The sequence below is a fragment of the Prunus dulcis genome, chromosome 4 (genome assembly GCF_902201215.1).
Source record: "Prunus dulcis chromosome 4, ALMONDv2, whole genome shotgun sequence".
Lineage (NCBI taxonomy): Eukaryota > Viridiplantae > Streptophyta > Magnoliopsida > Rosales > Rosaceae > Prunus > Prunus dulcis.
Window position 1 is genome coordinate 5,789,611 of NC_047653.1, and position 20,073 is coordinate 5,809,683.

Genomic DNA, 20,073 nt, shown 5'->3' on the forward strand with positions numbered 1-20,073 from the left:
AAAACCAAAACAACATGTGAAATGATTCCTTCTTAATCAATATACCAAAAAAAAAAAAAAGTATAATATAGTAATAATAATATTATTATTAATTAATGTGTAAAAACAGGTTTTCCCTTATTAGTTATCTTAATGTGTCGCTAATTGGGTCATTTGTTAGTGACTTGATATGATATAAGGTCGATTCGAATATTGATGTGTTACTGAGTTGTATACAATTTTTGTTCCCCAAACAATGCACCTTACTATAGTTTCAATGTAGAAGATAACACACTTGTTTGGATTGGTTGTTTTTGTTTATAGGTTTTGACAATGATTATCAAGAGTAATTAGCAATAATACAAAATCCTCTATATATACACCATTAGATCATGTTCTGATCTTCACAAACACCCATAACACACATTCTCTCTCTCTCTCTCTCTCTCTCTTCTTCCCCCCCCCCCCCCCCCCCCCAAATGGAAACAATAAAACTATTTTCAGGTGGGCTTTTAGGAACCTACCTCCTCCTTTCCACATTGTTCTGGCCATCTCTTTCTAAGCCCCACAGGCTACCCCCAACAACTCCCAACAACACCATCCAGCAATATCTGATCCCTCACAACACTCAAAGATCAAAGCTTGGCCTCCCTCCTCTCAAATGGAGTCAAAAGCTAGAGAAATACGCCTCTTGGTGGGCACACCAAAGGCAAGGAGATTGCTCTTTGATTCACTCAAACAGCAAATTTGGTGAGAACCTTTTCTGGGGCAGTGGACAAGACTGGAAGCCAAGTGATGCAGTTGCAGCTTGGGCGCAAGAGAGAAGTTACTACAATTACAAGACTAATTCTTGTGCTCATAACAAAGATTGCTTGCATTATACACAGATGGTTTGGAGGCAGAGCTTGAAGGTTGGTTGCTCCAAAGTCAAATGTGAGTGTGGAGATACAATTTTGGCTTGTGTTTATGACCCCCCTGGTAATTTTATAGGTCAAAAACCATATTGAATATAGTTAATATATAATCATATTCATGGTGACCTTTCCAAATATTGTATCATATTGTAGCCAATGAAATGAAGCCAGCTCACGAGCTCTTTTTAATTTATTCAATTTGAGTTTAGAAATTTTCTTTAATTTGTGTTTACAATGAAATCAAATAAATTACCGATGGGCATTGGCATCGTAGCCCTCTACGCCCAAAACGACGTCGGCTCATTGTTGTAGATGCAGAAATGCAGGACTAAAAAGCTGGCTTTATACTTAAAAGTTAAAACCATCTCTTTCTCTCTCTCTCTCTCTACCAAAAAAGTTAATGCAATTCTGACTCTGAGCTGCTTTCTATTGACAAGTATGGAATATTGATATTTTTATATTTACCAAAAAAGGAAAAAGATTGGGACATTATGTGAACATAATTTCTTTTTGACTAAAATTAAACCAACTGGAGCATATGCTTAATTAACCAAGAAATTAACTATGGTTAGGTCAAAGGTATATTTTCAAAGTATATGTATGCGGCAATGTCATGGAAATTTATTGTTTATATTTGTAAAATTATTTAAAATGACAAACATTAAAAATATTAAAAGGAATTGTGTGCGGTGTGAGTGAATTACAGTATTATTGAATCAAACCAAGAGATGCAGGAAGGCCATCTAACCTCATGTGAGTAAATAAAAGAGAAAGCTGCACATCTGTCTACTCTATGAAGTCACCACGTGGCGGTAGTTTTGGGATGACATGTGTGTATGCGTAGAGTTTAGCTCATGAAATGGCCCCTCCAAGCTCTATACAAATCATTATGAGTTAGTAAATGCAGGGAAAATCAGGAACTCAGGGAAGTCAGGAATTGAAATCATTTCAATACTCATATGTTAGTAAACACAGAAAAAATAGGAATTTGAATAATTCCAATATCTATTCATGATAAGTAAACATGCCACGAACATTTTTTATTATTTAATATTTTCGTTGTCAAAGATAGGAAGGGAGATGGAGATTTATTCACACATTGATGTTTAGGATTTCGAACTTAAGGCCGTTGGTTAGGCTAAACATAATTTTTTCCATTATGGTATTATCCCATTGGCTTCATTATTTAACTTTTAACTGAAACAATTTTTTGGTGAGAGAAAGCAGACTTTAATCCCTTTTTAAGAAAAGGGATAATAATATTTCACATTTTTTATTGAATGACTCACATTATGGTAAATAATTTCTTACAAGCGAAGCAACTGAAAATTGATCAGAAAATAACAAAGGGAGATTCACTTTTAACTTCTTTTAAATTACAAAACTGCCATTAATTTCTTAAAATAAACTCAACCCCAAAATCTTATAAAAAAAACCAAAAACACTCAATAGAGTGTCAAAGTAATTTAATAATCAAAATTAAATTCAATAAGTTCAGCTGTCATTTTTTAGGTTTGTTTATAGAAATTAAATTAAATTATATAGGGTTTATTTATAATTTTAATACTTAGAATATGTATATGACTAAATATTTCAATAAGAAATTCAGAAAAAAAGAAAAGGAGAAAGAAAACCAAAAATCAAATCTTTCTATTTTTGCTAATGCGTCTCCTGATTCCCTTTGACTAACTCCTCTCTCTCTCTCTCTCTCTCTCTCTCTCTCTCTAAAAAGTACACACCTTTCTCTATAAACATCTACTGCTTAACCAGAACATAACTCTCTCTATTTTTCTCTCTTCGTCTCTCTCTCTCTCTCTCTCTCTCTCTCTCTCTCTCTCTCTCTCTGTTGTTAAAAATTCTTATTAATTACAACAATGGCCGCTACGTGGCGGAAGCTGAAGAAGTCTCTGAGTCACAAGCTCTCATTAAACTCGTCCGATTCATCCAACTCGTCGTCTCGGCCGCCTCGTCCTCCTCCCCCCGAAATCTCGGCAACCGTCGGGCCCTCTCCCTCTTCTCGCTCCTCCTCCTCCTCCTCCTCCTCCGCCATCTCCAAGCTCTCTCGCAGCTTCAGCTCTCGCCTCTCCAAGGTCAGTAATTGTAAATCACCATCATATTTTTCAATTTAATTCGCTTAGTCTTTAATTTAAATAATTTAATTTCTGTACGTTGCCATTGTGTGCCTGTTTGGTTCCCTGGAAAATCTGTTCCTTAATCTCGCGATCTCAGTCCCGGTTTTTTCATAATTTCGCGTCTCGTTTTGTTGCCGGCGAGATTTTAACCGCGAACTTTCCGGCGTGTGAGTGAGTGTTAATTTGCCGCGAAAACTCGGTGGAGACTGCCAGTTGTTCTTTCCCAAAGAAACAGGCCGTCGTTTTCTGACTAATTGAAACAGAATCAAGTTAGTTCGCCAATATGACCAATTTGCCCCTATTGGCTTCCTATATTTACGGTCCCAGTGTGTCTTGGTTTGGCTGTTTCTTCGGTGGCAGTTTGGAAATGTGGCAGTTGGGCATTTGATCACGTTTCTTTCAATTTAGGTGTGTTGTCAAGTCACTGGCCATTAAGGCTCAATTCTGCGGGTTTTTAATTAATTAATTAGTAATATTATTTTAAAGGTCGTCCAAGTTTCCCTAATTATTCCCAATATAATTTGAAGCATCTTGTAGATATGTTAGGCAGATCTTCAGTGATTCCGTTTAGTGAAAAAGTCAATGACATAGAGGCTAGGAAATCGAATAAGTCAAAAGCTACATGCTTATATTGCACGCCCAAACAATTATGTCATATCATATCCAATTTAGAAAATTTTTGTTGGACATTTGGAATTTCCTTTTTGTTTTTTTAATTATTTGCATTTTAAAAGACTATTGTTTTACGTATGTCTTAATTTGTCTTGCTAATACAAAAAGATGACAACATGTTGCACATTTGATCTGTAATTATCTGTAATACAAAAAGATAATTTGCTACAGTTTTAGGTTATGAAATTCTGGTTTTCCCTGTTCGAATAAGTCACAGTTTCCTCACCCCTTTTCCATGTTGCAAATATATGCTGGTGCTGTATTTATTATGACTTTTGGCTGGATTGCATTGTTCAGCTTGTGCCATACTGACAGTCTTCTATTTTCCCATAGAATAATGCTGATACGGATTCTTATTAGCACCGAATTTGCTATTTTGATAGCTTGTGTTTGCTTAACATTGTAAACATTACCCCAGGCTGAAATACCGATGTATAAAAGTCTATTTATGTGGCAAAGTTCTTTTCATTCAATTTTGTTGATCAAAGCCTTCTCATTTTGTGTTAATCTTGAACAGTTGTTGAAAGATAACTGCATTGGTATGGCCATCTCATGATGTCTGACTTTTGTTTAAATTGTTTTGTGTAAAGAAAAATTGCGCCATTTGCCTGAGTAATGTGAGAGCAGGGCAAGGCCAAGCCATCTTCACTGCTGAGTGCTCCCACTCTTTCCACTTCGTTTGTATTGCCAACAACGTCAAACATGGAAACCTTTGCTGCCCAATCTGCCGATCCAAGTGGAATGCTGTACCTTTCCAAGCTCCCACCAATGCTGCAGATCCTCAACAAAATAACTTGGGTCAGATCCATACCAATGTCTACCATCGTCACCAGTCTCACCTCCCATTGCAGCCCCGGGTCCATCCCGAGCCGCTTAGCTTCTCAGATGATGAACCTCTCCCATCCACCTCACCTACTCGACTCTCTGGCCCCCAAACTGTAGCAATCAAGAGTTATTCAGAGTACTCTGCTATCTCTGTTGCAGAATCTCGCCCTACATTTCCTGTTCTTGTCAGCATCCGAGCACCACCTCTTCAAGATGCTAATGGCCATGGCCGTACCCCCATTGACCTTGTGACAGTTCTGGACGTAAGTGGCAGCATGTTTGGCACAAAGCTTGCCCTTCTCAAGAGTGCTGTCAAATTTGTCATACAAAATTTGGGGCCTTATGACCGACTTTCCATAGTTTCGTTCTCAACTACTCCTAAAAGGGTTTTTCCTCTGCGAAGAATGACTGTTGATGGGCGTGAAAGCGCCATTTTAGCAGTCGAGTCTCTTAGAGCAAATGGTGGAACTGACATTGTGGGAGGACTCAAGAAAGGAGTTCAGGTCCTTGAAGAACGCCGTGAAAGGAATCCGGTTTCTAGCATCATCCTCTTATCCGATGGCAGAGACAATTGCAACTATGGCTCACAGACTACTTCAAGTGCAAACCAGGTGTCTGAGTTTTTGAACCAATTGCCAGCTTCGGTACGGTGTAGCAATATTCCAGTCCACGCATTTGGATTTGGCACTGACCATGATGCCACTACCATGCATGCTATTTCTGATTCATCTGGTGGCACCTTTTCCTTCATTGAATCAGTTGCTATGATACAAGATGCCTTTGCTATGTGCATTGGTGGTCTTCTCAGTGTTGTGGCTCAAGAACTTCGACTCACGGTTAGGTCAGCATCACAGGGAGTGCAGATTGTGTCAATACCATCAGGGAGACATATGAGTGAGATTTCTGATGAGTCTCAACAAGGTGTTGTTGACGTTGGAAATATGTACGCAGAAGAGGAGAAACAATTTCTGGTGTACCTTTTGGTTCCAATATCCACAGGAACTAGAAATAGGGAAGGCATGAAAAAGACACCGTTGTTGGATCTATCATGCTTGTACAAAGATCTAGGCTCAAATGAGTTAATCCAGGTGGTAGGTGAGAGGGTAGAGATACTGAGACCTGAAGCTTGGTCCCCTGCAGACGAGGCAGTGTGTTTGGAGGTTGATCGGCAGAGGAATAGAATTTTGGTAGCTGAAGGTATCACAGAAGCACAAGTGATGGCTGAAATGGGAAATCTAGAAGGTGCACAGGCCATTTTGGCACAACGTAGATCAACTCTCTTAACAACAGCAGCAGCACAAGCTGGGGATGGTCTCTGTAATTGGCTTGAAGCTGAGCTTAGAGAAATCAGGGATAGAATGGCAAGTATGGAATCATATACACAGACCGGGCGCGCTTATGTTCTTTCTGGGTTGAGCTCACATTCATGGCAGAGAGCCACAACTAGGGGTGACATGACAACCCAGATTCTCACGATGAGCGAAGGTGGAACCTCACGCACAAGCGTTGGCACAACCGTCGGCTATGAAACACCGACGATGGTTACCATGGTAAGGATGTCACAGAATCTTGGGGTTAATCCTGCAGCCTAACTTCAATGAGCAAACAAGCCTTGTAGCTTGGGTAAGGTGTGAATAGGGATACAGCATTCATCCGCGGATTAATTCATAGTAGACTAATAGTTAGTAATTGCCAATTGGAACTCTCAATTAACCTTTTACAAATTCTGACAGTAGTTGCCTTCATATTATTTGGGCTGCTTGTTTGTTTAATGGGGTTTACACTTCATTTTCTTTTCCATGATGGATTGGATTGATTGAGATTCTTACTAGAAGTTAATATTCCATACTTTGTGTTCATTTCTTGCGCTAAGGATCATATTTTCATCTTCTGGTCTGGCGCTTGTGTTGAGATTGTTTGACAGAGAGAAACAAGCATGGATTATTATTCTCTTAGTCTGGTCGATTCATGGGTGGTAGAGATAAATAGCTCATCTTGGCAAATCTTCTCACTTTCCGGAAGAAAAAGTACCATAAGGGGAGAATGGTAAATTAGTAACTTTTCAATATGACCGTCACATCATCACGTGATGTTACGGATTCACTTACGTGGTGGTGTGACCGTAACACTGAAAGTTTCAAAGAAATAAATACTTTCCAGCCATGGACTTAGGTTGATATAAAAGATTGAGTAGTGAAAATAAGGCAAGCAGTCAAGAGTGAAATGTAATCACAAAATGTTTTGATTAAAAGAAGGGGGAGCCTCAAGTATGCAAAGAGGTACATAATCTAAAGACATATTAGCACAAAACAAAATTGAAATTTTGATTATAGATAATTAAAGTCAAATTACATTTTTTTTTTTCCTGTAAGATGGTAATTTCAAAATTTTAACTGATTTCTGCACAGTTTATAAGCTATTGCAGTTGAGTTCAAAATCATGATTTTGGACTCTATTGCTATCATTTATAAGGGTATGATTGCTGAAATTGAAACCACATAAATCCGAAAATGAAATAAGAACCGAATTAAAAAGAAAGCGAATTGACTTGGCAGTAATATAATTTCCACCTAATTTTAATCGGAAACAAATTACAAGAAATTTGGCCAAAAATTAACATCACCGCACCACCACCACTTCCAAAGTTGCAACGGAAAGCTCATATTCGAATTAAAAGAGAAAAAAGAAAAAGAAGGCGGTGGAGGAAATATAGCCTATAGGAATTAACGTTAGAAAAATAAAATATAAGAGAGAGAGAGAGAGCCTTTGACGTTTTTGGTGATGCTACTGGTAGGTGTGAAAGTCTCAAGCTCGTAAAACAGTTTGGTATTTCCCACCATAGAAGCTTCTGCGAGTTTCGCCTTTCTCTGTCGACTTCCTGCGATCTACGAATACCTTCCCAAGTATGAATATTCTGTCAAAAGATTTCATATTTTTTTGCCCTTTTTGTTAGAAATTCAATTCGATCTGCAAAATGATTAATTAGTGTGTGAAATGAAAAAGATAGCACTTTTTTTTTCATGGGTTTAGGTATTTTACATTGTAGGGAATTGGGGGGGTATTATTTCAAGGCACGAGGGATTGAATTTGCACAAGAATATTTCTTTTTCTTTGTGTCTGAGATAATGTTGGGCAAGGAAAAAAAGATTGAGCAATGCGGATTGTTATTTATCTGTGCAATTCAGTCTAGTTTCAACCTGGGATTGCTCTAATGATTCGAGTTATAGTTTACTACCTTTTTATTTTATTTTATGGTATACAGCTCTAAGAAATATAGTGCTCAGCCTTTGTGATTAGTGTTTAGTTACTTGCAATTTCAGGGTGTCTTGTATCTTATGGTGCTCACCTTCAAGCACTAGTCTTTTGATCCATGGCCAAGCCCGAACTTAGTGCTCGGACTGTTCTAGAACCACTGTCATTCTTCAACCTCTCTGACCACTCTCGTGCACAAGTTACATCCCTCGCTATCTACACGGTCTCTGACTCCCAGTGTCTAATTTACATTGGGACTCAGTTTGGAGCCCTATTTTTATTCTCTGTAAACCCTGGCAATCCCAATGATGAAACCCGGTCTGATCGTTCCAACAGCCCTTCAGTCCTGCAGAACATTTCTCTTTTGCGAAAAGTTGTGGTCGGAAATTCCTCAGTGGAGTCTATACAAGTATTTGGTGACATTGGGAAGCTTTTGGTGCTTTTGGGTGGGTTTTTGTTTACGGTTGATTCACTTCTGTTGCAGCCTGTGAAGAGATTGAGTTTCTTGAGAGGAATTTCTGTCATCACGAGGAGGTTGCGAAGCAGTGAATCAGAGTGTTCGAATTTGTCAGCTCTTAGCAATTCGTCAGAGTATACGAGCACAAGTCAGCGATTTTTGCAAAAGTTGGGAAGTGGGATCAGAGCAAATGGCTTGAAAATGAAAGAAACAGTGCAGCAGCGTGTAGACAATCATGTTTTCTCGGTCGTGATTGGAAAAAGATTGGTATTGATAGAGCTTGTTTTGATTAATAGAGTAGGTAAAAGTGACCAAGACATTGATGATGGTTCTTTTGTAATTCTGAAAGAAATTCAGTGTATTGATGGGGTTATGGCAATGGTATGGCTCAATGATTCGATAATTGTCAGTACGGTTAATGGATATAGTTTGTTTTCATGCGTTACGGGACAAAGTGGTGTAATATTTTCGTTACCTGATGGTTCTAGTCTGCCACGACTTAAATTGTTGTGTAAAGAATGGAATTTGCTTTTGTTGGTGGACAATGTTGGCATCATAGCTAATGCATATGGGCAGCCAGTTGGTGGTAGCCTGGTGTTCCATAGTAAGCCAGATTCTATTGGGGAGATATCTTCGTATGTGGTTGTTGCAAGGGATGGAAAGCTGGAATTGTACCATAAGAAAACTGGTACTTGTATTCAGATGGTCACTTTTGGTGGCGAAGGGGTAGGAGGGCCATGCGTTGTTGCAGATGAGGAAGATAGAACTGGAAATCTTGTCGTTGTTGCAACACCCACCAAGGTATGGAAAAGTATTTGATCCAATGATTCATTTATACTTTTTGCAGCTTCATTACAGACATCTACAACATTTTCCCTTTTTTTCTTTCTATGTTTCTGTTTTTAGTTTGTATACTCTTTTCTTTTACACCAGTGCTGTATTTATCATTTGGAATGAACGATAAATTGCATTTATGAGTAATAAGAGGAAGTGGAAGTATAAATTCGCATGTTAAATAATTTCTTAATTTATATGGTTAACTTTACAGTTAATTTTTCATTTAAGCTAAGATCAGTTTGATGATTGTACTCGGTGTGCAAGGGTTTTCATGTGAGGAGATTATAAACAAATTTTTCGGAACTGGGTACAAAAAAAGGAATTGTGTTGTTGAGTGATTCCTTGAAGTTCCCTTCATTAAAGTGCTTTCTATCTAGTATGTTGTATGGAAATACACTCGTGAGGAATGGGTTATGGGAAGTATGAGTTTCCTTATGATCAATTATTGCCAGTTATTTTACTGTTGTGTATGACATATGACTGGGGGGAACATGATTGCATGTTTTAGCTTTTGTTAATATATATATATATATATATATATATATTAACAAAAGCTATAGACTAAGATAGCAAAAAACCTGCAAGTTTCAATTGTCTAGTCTGTTGCTGAGAAATTTTGCTCCTGAATTTGATTAAAGCCAAATAGACTCATTAAAGTTATAGTATCTGTATATTTGGTCAGACTTGAGTGATTTGCGTGTTTATAATCATAAACATGTTTTTGCAAAATACTTTAAGAACGTTTTACCTGAAAATGTTTATATAGGTCTAGAGCTCATAAACTTTAAGCTTTCCACGTGAACACAGTTGTCACTGCAGCTTGTGCTGGTTTGTTTGAGAATTGATCGATCAAGTATTAACCTTTAAGAGTTGACAGTGATGCATATGCTTTCTATGGTTGCTTGATTGGTTTTCATAGTTTTCTTATATGTCCTTTCCATGTTGCAAATTTCTAGGTTGTTTGCTTTCGGAAATTACCTTCTGAAGAACAGATTAAAGATCTATTGAGAAAAAAGAACTTCAAGGAAGCCATCTCCTTGGTGGAGGAGCTTGAGTGTGAGGGCGAATTATCAAAGGATATGCTCTCGTTTGTTCATGCTCAAGTGGGCTTTCTCTTGCTTTTCGACTTGCATTTTGAGGAAGCAGTGAATCACTTTTTGCAGTCTGAGGCCATGCAGCCTTCTGAAGTATTTCCATTCATAATGAGAGATCCAAATCGATGGTCACTACTGGTATGGTCTTTTGTGCTCATAATTAGGGTATTCAGCTCATGTATACTGCCTTCCAATATTCACCTATATTGTCTCTACCTTAATAGAAAAGGAGAGGAGAGTCTGGCATGCTCTAAAGCTCAGTGATTGCATCATAAACTTGCTTCCTTTGGAAGATAACTGCCCAAAAAAATGTGTTGTAAGCAATTAAGGACGTGGACTGTGATACTCCTTAGAATATCAAGGTTAAAATTCTCGTTGCATTTTGTTGGGAATGTTAAATTACCAGAAAAAGCCAATGTGTGGTTCGAAGGAAAAATGGATAATGATACTTGATTTATCATTTATATGTTTTATGTAACAATGAATACTACAGTGTGAATGCGAACAACTATGAAAGAACTATTTTGTGCTTTTGTAGTAGTCAGTGAAAATACTCTCTCAAATAATTTGAATGTTGGTGCAGACTATTGTGTTAGTAAGCCTTCTGAATGTTGTAACCATAGCATAGAACTTGTGTTTTTAGGTTCCTAGAAACCGCTATTGGGGTTTGCATCCTCCCCCTGCGCCTCTGGAAGATGTTGTAGATGACGGGTTGTTGGCAATCCAAAGGGCAATATTTCTCAGGAAAGCAGGTGTAGAAACTGTGGTAGATGATGCATTTCTCCTGAATCCCCCAAGTAGAGATAATTTGTTGGAGTCTGCCATCAAATCAATTACTAGGTGACTGCATACCACTGGTTATTCGCCAAATGTTTTTCCTCTTAATTTCTGTTGCATTTTTTATCCAGAATTTAATTTTTTGGCAACTAGCATTTGGATCATAATATCTTCTTGTATACACATTCTTGCTACAGGTATTTGGAGGTTTCTCGTGAGAAAGAGTTGACTCCATCAGTGAAGGAGGGAGTTGACACTCTATTAATGTACCTCTATAGAGCTTTAAATAATGTCTATGACATGGAGAAGCTGGCATCATCAGCAAATTCTTGCGTTGTGGTATGTGTTCTTATTTGTGTTTTTTTTCTCACCGTTGCTATTTCCTCTGATATGTTCGTTTAGCATGCCCAAGGATTTGTACTTTTACAACTTTCCTAATCGGGGAGTTCCTGTTTCCTCCTCCAGTACTTCTAGTCCTCTTCCTAGAAGGAACCTGTGAATATGAATGGTTCATGTTGTACACTACTACTTAGAATTTAGAAAAAGTAAAAAACAAAAAAGAAGATGATATATGATCTAGTGCCAAAGATTTGGTTTTGGTTTAGTACCAAAGGAAATGGATGGAAAAAGGTTATCAGATGGTGTTTTGAGAACTATTGAGTATATTAACTGTTATTTGAATCATAAGAAAAACTAATGTTGTCATTGTAGACCCTTCATCCACTTCAGGATGTCTGCTTTTTTTATTTATACCAGAGTGTAAATCAGAGAAAATGAAGTAGTGATTCTTAGGATAAGAAAAGGAGATTGATGGTTACTGTAGTTGAAAGAAAAGCTAAGATGAAATCAACATAAATTTTCCCTCAAATTGGACTATAGAAAAGCTTCATTTTCATATTGTAGGGGGCTGGGTTGAGATTCCGCCTGTACTTAATTTCTAAGACACGGTTTTGGGATTTTAACCAGCTAGAAAGGGCACCAAATGATGGTAGCAATTGTAAGAACCATGCACATGTCCTGGATTTGGAGACATTAAATTTATGTTTAGTTTTGGAATCAAAAGCAACAAACTTTATAGGCCTCAAGACAATGGACTGTGAAGATGTTGGTAAACAATCTTAGCATTCCAATGCATTGCAAAACAGAGGCCATTGTCTGGAGCCTGCTTGAAGGATGACTGTAGAACTTGCATGGGCGGTGCAGGAGGAGTTGGAAACTTTGCTAGATGACTCTGGGCATTTACGTACACTTGCCTTCCTATATGCAAGTAAAGGAATGAGCTCGAAGGCTCTTGGTATCTGGCGCGTCTTGGCAAGACATTATTCATCTGGCCTTTGGAAAGACCCTGTCATGGAGAGTGGCTCACAGGATGGTGGTACAAATATTGTCTCTGGTAAGGAGACTGCTGCAGCTGAGGCATCAAAGCTTCTTGAGGAGTCTTCTGATCCAGGGCTTGTTCTACAACATCTTGGATGGGTATGTGTTAAATTATCTGCAGTGTTGTTTCTACTTTATCTTGGATGGTTTGTCTTGTTTTAGTTTCACAATTTTGACTATTTTAGAGAAAGCTAAAGGTGTTGTGCTTCGCAAGTCCAATGTTTAATAAGGAGCTGGTTGGTCTTGTTAGGTTGCAGACATCAATCAGGTTTTTGCAGTTCAGGTTTTAACATCAGAGAAAAGAGTGAATCAACTTCCACCAGGTGGGATTTGTTCATACCCTGATGAATATGGTTTTGACTTCATAGTTAAGCATACCTGAAATTGCTACTTGTGTAAATTTTCTTATGAATAGTTCCTACAGAGTACTTGTATCCACGTTTCATCTTATTCTTAATAAACTCTTCTTTTTTTTCTGATATAAAAAAAATGAACTATTTCAGTTTCCATCAAGTTCAATTCAGAATTTTAGTATTCATTTGCATTTTGGTTTGACAATTCATTGTCAGTTATAATTATGTTTGCAACTTTTATTGAATGCCACCAAGGAAAAGTATCTTAGTAATAACGTATTTTGAATATAAAAAAATGGAAATTTGAAATTGACCTAAAAGGCACCAAAGCACAAGGAAATTATCCAGTTGTTAAGGGAGTGATTTATAAGAGGTTTACACCTTTATGTCTCTCCACCTGTCAATTGAGCCAGAATGCGCTCATCTAGGCATTCATTTTGAGCATCTCTATGAAGCAAGGCACCAGAAAATTTCTCTACTTCTTTTAAATTGTTGTTATATGAGCTTTTTGAAATTTGTTTTTATAAGAAAACATCTTAGACTTTTGTGTTAACATGTTGTTTTGTTGTCTGTATGGCATCAATGGTTATTGATCATGCATAAACCTGTTTTTATGTATTTGAAAAAAATTGTTTCTGTGGTTGATCCTTCAATATTGTTCGCTCTTTTTATTCCAGATGAAGTTATTGCAGCTATTGATCCAAAGAAGGTAGAAATTTTCCAAAGGTATGTCAATAACCGGGACTGCACTACATCTTCCCCATGTAACTGAGAGAGTTTAGATGATGGTGTCATATAGTGTCAACATGTATGCAGTTGGGGATTTGAGGTCGTTGTACTGTTCATTTAACCTCCTGTACCAAAGATTTTTTCACTCTAACCATTTGGAAGTAAATGAAATTGTGTCCATCTGAAGTCAGAAAATCTCTTTTGTTTGGCTTACATTTTCTGAGAATTACTTCTTTGGCCAGGGAATGAAACTGATTCCCTGGTTGTCCAGTTTTGCATTATATTTGAGCTCTTCCAGCAAAAAGAGCTGTAAATAACTGGCATTTCCTACTTTGCCATAGTTTTTTTTTTTTTGGAATAATCTTTAAAATTGTGTGGCATTATTGAGTTTGGTTTCATGGTGTCAGCCACATTTTGTAAGAGCACAAAGTGGAATCATATAGTTACCATTATAACTTACAATGCAAGGTAACCATGATAAACTACCTGTGCAATATTTTCGTCAAAGTGCTATTCTTTTATCTCACTTTTCCGGCAGTGTCATTTATTTTATCAAATGCATTTGTCATATTCTTTATTTGCTTTTTCTTACTTGCACTTGTTACTTTCAAAAAGAAAAGAAAAGTTCTTCCTTATGTGAATTGATCCTCACTGCACAGATTTGATTTTAACCTCTTTATCTGCACAGGTACCTTCAGTGGTTAATTGAAGACCAAGAATCGTATGACAGTCAGTTCCACACATTATATGCTCTCTCACTGGCCAAGTCAGCAATTGAAGCTTTTCAAGCAGAAATTGCTTCTCAAAACCTTGATCCTGGAAGAATAGAAGAGACAAACATTTCTAATCATAGGACAAGTTTGATCTTTCAAAGTCCTGTTCGGGAAAGACTGCAGATATTTTTAGAGGCTTCCGACTTGTATGACCCAGAGGAGGTTCTTGACTTGATTGAGGGATCAGAATTGTGGTCAGAGAAGGTTTGTCGTTACTTATTTTGGACCTTGTCTTGAATTCTGCTTCTCAACCATGGCTAGCTGAATATAATGATTATGTACTCTGAGGCCTTGGACAAGTTAATTATTAAGCTTGCTTTTTTAGCTGTTGGTCACTCATGGATGGCATTGATAATTTGTAGTGCCAAAATGATCGTCTTCTTGTTTGATACTGCTACTGCTAGTCTCTGATTCTGGATTATTCAACAGGCTATTCTTTATAAAAAACTAGGGCAAGAGGCATTGGTGCTCCAAATTTTGGCCTTGTAAGTTTCATCTTCCTTTCTAAAATATTCGCAACAATATATCCTATGCCACCTCATGTGGTTATCATTTCACATTAATTTGGCACAAGTTGAGGCTTGTTGTTTATGTGAATGTCCACCATCCCTGTTTTTTTTTCAAGAAAGAGAAAACAATGATAAATTTCATTGTTACCTTGACAATGGTGTTTCTTTTGTGCATTTCATAAATTTCTATATCATCTTTTCTGAAGTATGAAAAGTTATGCGTTTAGCAATTTCTTGAATCACATGAGGTTTATGACTAGTAATAATGGTAAGAGCTTATATTATAGCACATAAAATTGTATTGAGAAATATTAAGATATTTTTTCAGATTTTGGCTCTCTCTCTCTCTCTCTCTCCCCATTATATTGTCTACCACCTTCTGCGGTGTCCAATATGCTTCAGTTATGGGGTTTAATAGTAAGTTGGCAAGTGCTGATCTATGTTCTCGCTTAGAGGTTTCTGTTCTTTTTGCTAGGTTTATGGTTTAAATTAGGTTAGATAATAGAATGGTTTATTACACTTCAAGGCATATTGGAACGTAGTAGTAACTGTAGTTTAATCCCAAATACATGGGATTCAGTGGCATGAGCTGAAATTTGAAGAAATAATTGTTTTATAGATGAAAACCGAATTGGTGCAAAGTTCTGCGAACTAATAGACAATGGCTTTTTAGGAAGCTGGAAAACAGTGAAGCTGCTGAGCAATATTGTGCTGAGATTGGGAGGCCAGATGTCTATATGCAGTTGGTTCTCTCTCTCTCTCTCTCTCTCTCTCTCTCTCTCTCCCCCCCACATGTGCACGAACAAGCACACAAAAACACATAAACACATGCAAGCACACACATGTGAATTATGCCTCTGATGTATCTAAAATTGCTTCCGGATTTTCCTTGTTTGTGCTTGTGAAACTCAGGTTACTTGATATGTATCTGGATCCACAAGATGGTAAAGAGCCTATGTTTAAAGCAGCTGTACGACTACTTCACAATCATGGTGAATCATTGGATCCTTTGCAAGTTTTAGAGGTATAAAGACTCTCTCTCTCTCTCTCTCTCTCTCTCTCTCTCTCTCTCTCTCTCTCTCAGGTTTTTGGGAATTTGGAGGTGAGAAGAGAAAATGGAAGGTCTCACAGATGCACATACACTTCTTTAGTTGCTTTTGTTAATAGCCGAATTCTGTTGTTGAGGACTCTGCCAAATATTTGATGTTTGAAACATCATGTTTCTCATGTTCTGTACAAAATTTCTGGTTAATGTTGCAGAGATTGTCCCCTGATATGCCCCTTCAACTTGCGTCTGAAACTATATTAAGAATGTTGAGAGCTCGGCTTCATCATTACCGTCAAGGACGTGTAAGTTTTTTGCTTGTGTTTCAGGTTCTTGGCATTAAGCTATAAGGTCACAAAAAAAAAAATTCATTCATTTGCTTTGCAGTTTTCATTTATTTTCCTCCATAATATGAATAATTGAATTAGTCATTCTAATTTTTTATTGTGATTGCTGGGCAAGCTATCTTTAGATATCTGTTTTACTCAAATCAGTCTCTTGCATGAAGCCTCTTCCATGTTTTCGTGCTTTTCATCCCCTATTGAGCTGATACATGATTGCTTTTTCAGATTGTGCATAATCTGTCCCGTGCTCTAGATACTGATGCAAGTTTAGCAATATTGGAGGAAAAGTCGAGGCATGTGCAGATCAATGATGAAAGCCTTTGTGATTCTTGCCATGCACGGCTTGGAACTAAACTTTTTGCTATGTACCCAGATGACACCGTAGTCTGTTACAAGGTTGGTGATTCTGACTTTTTAATCATGTAATGAGGATGATTTTATTGAATCTCAATAGTCCCCCTTTACTAAGCTTTGCAGAATAAAACTGGTATTATACTGTTATAGCGTTACTAAGATGTCTCATGTGGTTCACTGTTGAGACACTGGGAAGCACAGCACTTTTGGGAGTAGGGACTGTTGTTTTGATCAATCACATTATTCAAAATACCCCGGCCTCAGAGAATACTCTTTAAGTTATGAGAATTGTTTTGCACGTTTTCATACAATATTGAGCAAGGGAAATTAAGGCAAACCAGTTCGATGACCTGCTACATGCAATAAGATCTTTGGAAGTGTTATGCAGCCTTCCAGTATTCAAACATTCTGCTTTAGTACATAAGTCTTGAGCACATCTAGTTCTTATAGTTATCCATATTACTTGTTCATGGCTAAACACAGAATTTTCAAAATTTACTTCCTTCCTTGTGCAGTGTTTCCGTCGTCAGGGTGAGTCTACTTCAGTCACTGGTCGCAACTTTAAGCAAGATGTCCTAGTAAAACCAGGTTGGCTTGTGACCCGATAATCCAAAAGAGTTTGTGTGATAAATGAAATTGAAGATTTGGGGCTGGGCTGCCTTTGAGTGTATGCTCTATGAATTTTCCTTGAGGCTCAGATTTCAGGTTTTTGACAAATCCAAAGGTTATCTTGAAGTGTATTGCTGAAGTTCTGGGAGTCGAGATTTTTCTATCTTTATGTTGGACTCGGGTCCCAAGTTTGTAATCATTCGACAAAAGAAGCTCCATGTGGCAAGCTTTATGATCTTTACACGGAATACAAGCGTTTCTTGTGCAGTTTTTTTATCATTAGCAAGCCCACCTTTGTCATGGGAAAGAAACTTCAAGCACCATATCTTGGTTACCAATTCGTTTGTGACCCGATGAAGCTCTAGAGAAACATGCAGGCGTAGAAGTTTGAGATGCGACTAGCGATTTCCTGCTCTATGGCACCTTACAGCGAGGGCCAGTAATAATACTGAGTTTTCAAGAGTCCCAAGTTAAAATCGACAAATGTTTCTTAGATACTGTATAATTTGAGTTGAGGTGTTGGGATGCTGCATTGCAGTCATGTATGTAGGCTGAACATAAACTTCCTGGCTACCCAATAACTGTCATAAAAAATTTGTCAAATTTTTTTAACATGTTCCAACGTACAGTGTACAAATAACTCAACACATAATTTCCAAGACCCCATCATAATAATGGTAGAGTTTAATACGTAGGCTTTGTTTCCAAATTTTAAGTTGTTTTATAATGTTTGGCCTCATCGAATTGGTAATAAATATTGAAGAAAGAAAGAAAGCTTGTTTATATTGACACAAAATATATAATAAAGTTTTACCAAAAAAAAAAAAAAAAAAAATATATATATAATAAAAAATGTTTTTGTTGAACATAAATTAGCAATGCTAAAGATAATAGTAATACTTTCTTTTCTTGGGATAATAGGGAATGCACATGTTCTTGAATTTGAAGATTAGGAAGGACCAAAGGTGTAAAAAATTTCAATTTTTTTTTAAAGTTAATGGGAAGCACACGATACCCACAAGTCACGGTAGACTTTCTCATTATCTGCAGATGGCTTTTCTGGTAGGATAGATTGAGAGAAAATCTTAATCAACCCACAACTAAACAACCCCCAACCAATAACAATCATCCAACTCAGCCTCCTTACTCCCTCCACCTTATCCACTCTCCCTCTTCTCTCCTACACCACCAATCTCTCCTCCGAGAATCTAAAAACCTGCCCTCCACACTCTCCCCTCCAGATCTTCTCCTTCCTCTCTGTTCCTCATCACAATCCCATAACCCAAAGAAAAATAGAGAGGAAAAAAAAAAGAAAAAAAAAAAAAATGTCTCTCACAATTCCCACAAACCTCTCAAAACCCATGTTGAAGCCAAAATTCAGCTCCCCATTGGCCACAAAACTGCCAAGGACCGTGGTCTTCTGCTCAGCCTCTCAAACTCCAAACCCTACCCCAGAGAAAATATCCACTGCATCACCAATGCAGGCTTTCTCTGCTGCACTTGCCCTGTCCTCCATCCTCCTGGGCTCAGCTCCCATGCCTGCAGTTGCAGACATCGCAGGCCTCACCCCATGCAAAGACTCCAAGCAGTTTGCCAAACGTGAGAAGCAGCAGATCAAGAAGCTTGAGTCTTCACTGAAGCTCTATGCACCTGACAGTGCACCAGCCCTGGCCATCAACGCCACCATAGAGAAGACTCAGAGGAGGTTTGCCAACTATGGCAAGCAGGGTTTGCTCTGTGGCTCTGATGGGCTTCCCCATTTGATTGTCAGCGGTGACCAGAGGCACTGGGGTGAGTTTATCACCCCCGGCATTCTGTTCCTGTACATTGCTGGGTGGATTGGGTGGGTTGGCAGGAGCTACTTGATTGCCATCAGGGATGACAAGAAGCCAACGCAGAAGGAGATCATCATTGATGTGCCTTTGGCCACTGGCTTGGTTTTCAGAGGCTTCATCTGGCCTGTGGCTGCTTACAGAGAGCTCGTGAACGGTGAACTTATTGCCAAGGACGTTTAAGCTTTTGGGTTGGCTTTTATTTGTTCTGAATTTCTTGTATAATTTGTAAAATTTTACTTGGAATTATTATATGTACCAAATGCTTGTGTTTCAAACTGATCCGCTTAACAGTCCTAGTTGTGGTACCTAACACTTTACAGTCATATGGTGTTCATGTCATGTGTAGCTTTTTTTTTTTATTTTATACAAGCAATATTAGGAGAGAGGAGAATCAAACCTAGGAGTTAGGATGCATGCATTCATGTGTCACCTTAAATTTATGGTTTAAAGTGGCTTCCAAATTCCAATCACCATGAAGAAATCGAGTTTATACAATCAAGAAGTTTTCTATTTTTGGGGTCTAAAATTCCATTGATGATCCAAAAAATGGTACAATATAAAATGGACAGAGAAGTTAAAAGCAAAGAATTTTGTTAGTCCCAGTTGTAAGCAAATTGCCAACCTCAAAGCCACAACAATTGGGCAATGAAATCGGAACAATATATGACCCAACAAGAACCCAACTTGTAGAAGCCCAAAAAGTGCTATAAACACATTCAAGAGAACCAAAAAAAAAAAAAATTATAATAGTGTTTTCTTCTTTTGACGGAAAAACAAAACGTGGTCGGCAGGATTCGAACCTGCGCGGGCAAAGCCCACATGATTTCTAGTCATGCCCGATAACCACTCCGGCACGACCACCCTATGAACATTAACGTACATGTTTTATTATGTGCTATTAACACATTCAAGAGAAACAATAAAAAAAAAGAATTTATAATAGTGTTTTCTTCTCTTGACCCATAAAAAAACGTGGTCGGCAGGATTCGAACCTGCGCGGGCAGAGCCCACATGATTTCTAGTCATGCCCGATAACCACTCCGGCACGACCACCCGATGAACATTGATGTTCATGTTTTATCATCTATTGGGAAACTTCTCATAATTAAGTGTTACAAATTCATCCCTATTTTGCTAACTCACAGTTATCTAGACACTAAAAGGACCCGTGCATTAAAATGCCCCATATTTATATATTTTCATATG

At 37.9% G+C, this 20,073-nt stretch overlaps 3 protein-coding genes and 2 non-coding genes across 14 annotated transcripts; 3 read left to right on the forward strand and 2 right to left on the reverse strand.

Moving 5' to 3' along the window:
• The first annotated feature begins 2,710 nt into the window (after positions 1-2,710).
• LOC117626745 (E3 ubiquitin-protein ligase WAV3-like) lies at positions 2,711-6,477 on the forward strand. Its single transcript, XM_034358570.1, has 2 exons — positions 2,711-2,983; positions 4,288-6,477. The coding sequence occupies exons 1-2, from the start codon at positions 2,768-2,770 to the stop codon at positions 6,112-6,114; spliced, it is 2,043 nt and encodes a 680-aa protein (XP_034214461.1). The 5' UTR covers positions 2,711-2,767; the 3' UTR covers positions 6,115-6,477.
• A 711-nt stretch (positions 6,478-7,188) lies between these two features.
• Positions 7,189-17,722, forward strand: LOC117624442 (vacuolar sorting protein 3). Of its 10 annotated transcripts, none has more exons than XM_034355680.1 (15): positions 7,194-7,425; positions 7,827-9,032; positions 10,025-10,300; positions 10,806-11,002; positions 11,137-11,278; positions 12,143-12,415; positions 12,567-12,639; positions 13,347-13,395; positions 14,087-14,375; positions 14,601-14,656; positions 15,354-15,422; positions 15,593-15,704; positions 15,941-16,030; positions 16,295-16,465; positions 16,939-17,722. In XM_034355680.1, the coding sequence occupies exons 2-15, from the start codon at positions 7,893-7,895 to the stop codon at positions 17,029-17,031; spliced, it is 3,030 nt and encodes a 1,009-aa protein (XP_034211571.1). In that variant the 5' UTR covers positions 7,194-7,425; positions 7,827-7,892; the 3' UTR covers positions 17,032-17,722. The 10 variants fall into 10 exon arrangements, 6 of the variants coding, with proteins under 6 accessions (XP_034211575.1, XP_034211573.1, XP_034211572.1 ...); XM_034355679.1 differs by having other exon boundaries at positions 7,843-9,032; XM_034355683.1 differs by having other exon boundaries at positions 7,195-7,425; positions 8,259-9,032.
• Positions 17,723-18,065: 343 nt separating this feature from the next.
• On the forward strand, positions 18,066-19,190 carry LOC117624408 (photosystem I reaction center subunit III, chloroplastic). The gene has a single exon (XM_034355624.1). It carries the CDS (start codon positions 18,358-18,360, stop codon positions 19,045-19,047), a length of 690 nt encoding a protein of 229 aa, XP_034211515.1. The 5' UTR covers positions 18,066-18,357; the 3' UTR covers positions 19,048-19,190.
• A 456-nt stretch (positions 19,191-19,646) lies between these two features.
• On the reverse strand, positions 19,647-19,728 carry TRNAS-AGA. Its single transcript has one exon. It is a non-coding gene; the product is annotated as a tRNA-Ser (tRNA).
• A 110-nt stretch (positions 19,729-19,838) lies between these two features.
• On the reverse strand, positions 19,839-19,920 carry TRNAS-AGA. The gene has a single exon. It is a non-coding gene; the product is annotated as a tRNA-Ser (tRNA).
• Between the last annotated feature and the right edge of the window lie 153 nt (positions 19,921-20,073).

What these genes read in the sequence shown, in the direction of transcription:
- LOC117624442 (XM_034355680.1), top strand. Translation starts at nt 7,893, where the DNA reads ATGGCCAAGCCCGAACTTAGTGCTCGGACTGTTCTAGAACCACTGTCA. An exon ending in GCCATCAAATCAATTACTAG is followed by an intron (nt 11,003 to 11,136) that starts GTGACTGCATAC and finishes TTCTTGCTACAG; the next exon opens with GTATTTGGAGGTTTCTCGTG. An exon ending in AGTGAATCAACTTCCACCAG is followed by an intron (nt 12,640 to 13,346) that starts GTGGGATTTGTT and finishes TTTTTATTCCAG; the next exon opens with ATGAAGTTATTGCAGCTATT.
- LOC117626745 (XM_034358570.1), top strand. Translation starts at nt 2,768, where the DNA reads ATGGCCGCTACGTGGCGGAAGCTGAAGAAGTCTCTGAGTCACAAGCTC. An exon ending in TCAGCTCTCGCCTCTCCAAG is followed by an intron (nt 2,984 to 4,287) that starts GTCAGTAATTGT and finishes TTTTGTGTAAAG; the next exon opens with AAAAATTGCGCCATTTGCCT.
- LOC117624408 (XM_034355624.1), top strand. Translation starts at nt 18,358, where the DNA reads ATGTCTCTCACAATTCCCACAAACCTCTCAAAACCCATGTTGAAGCCA.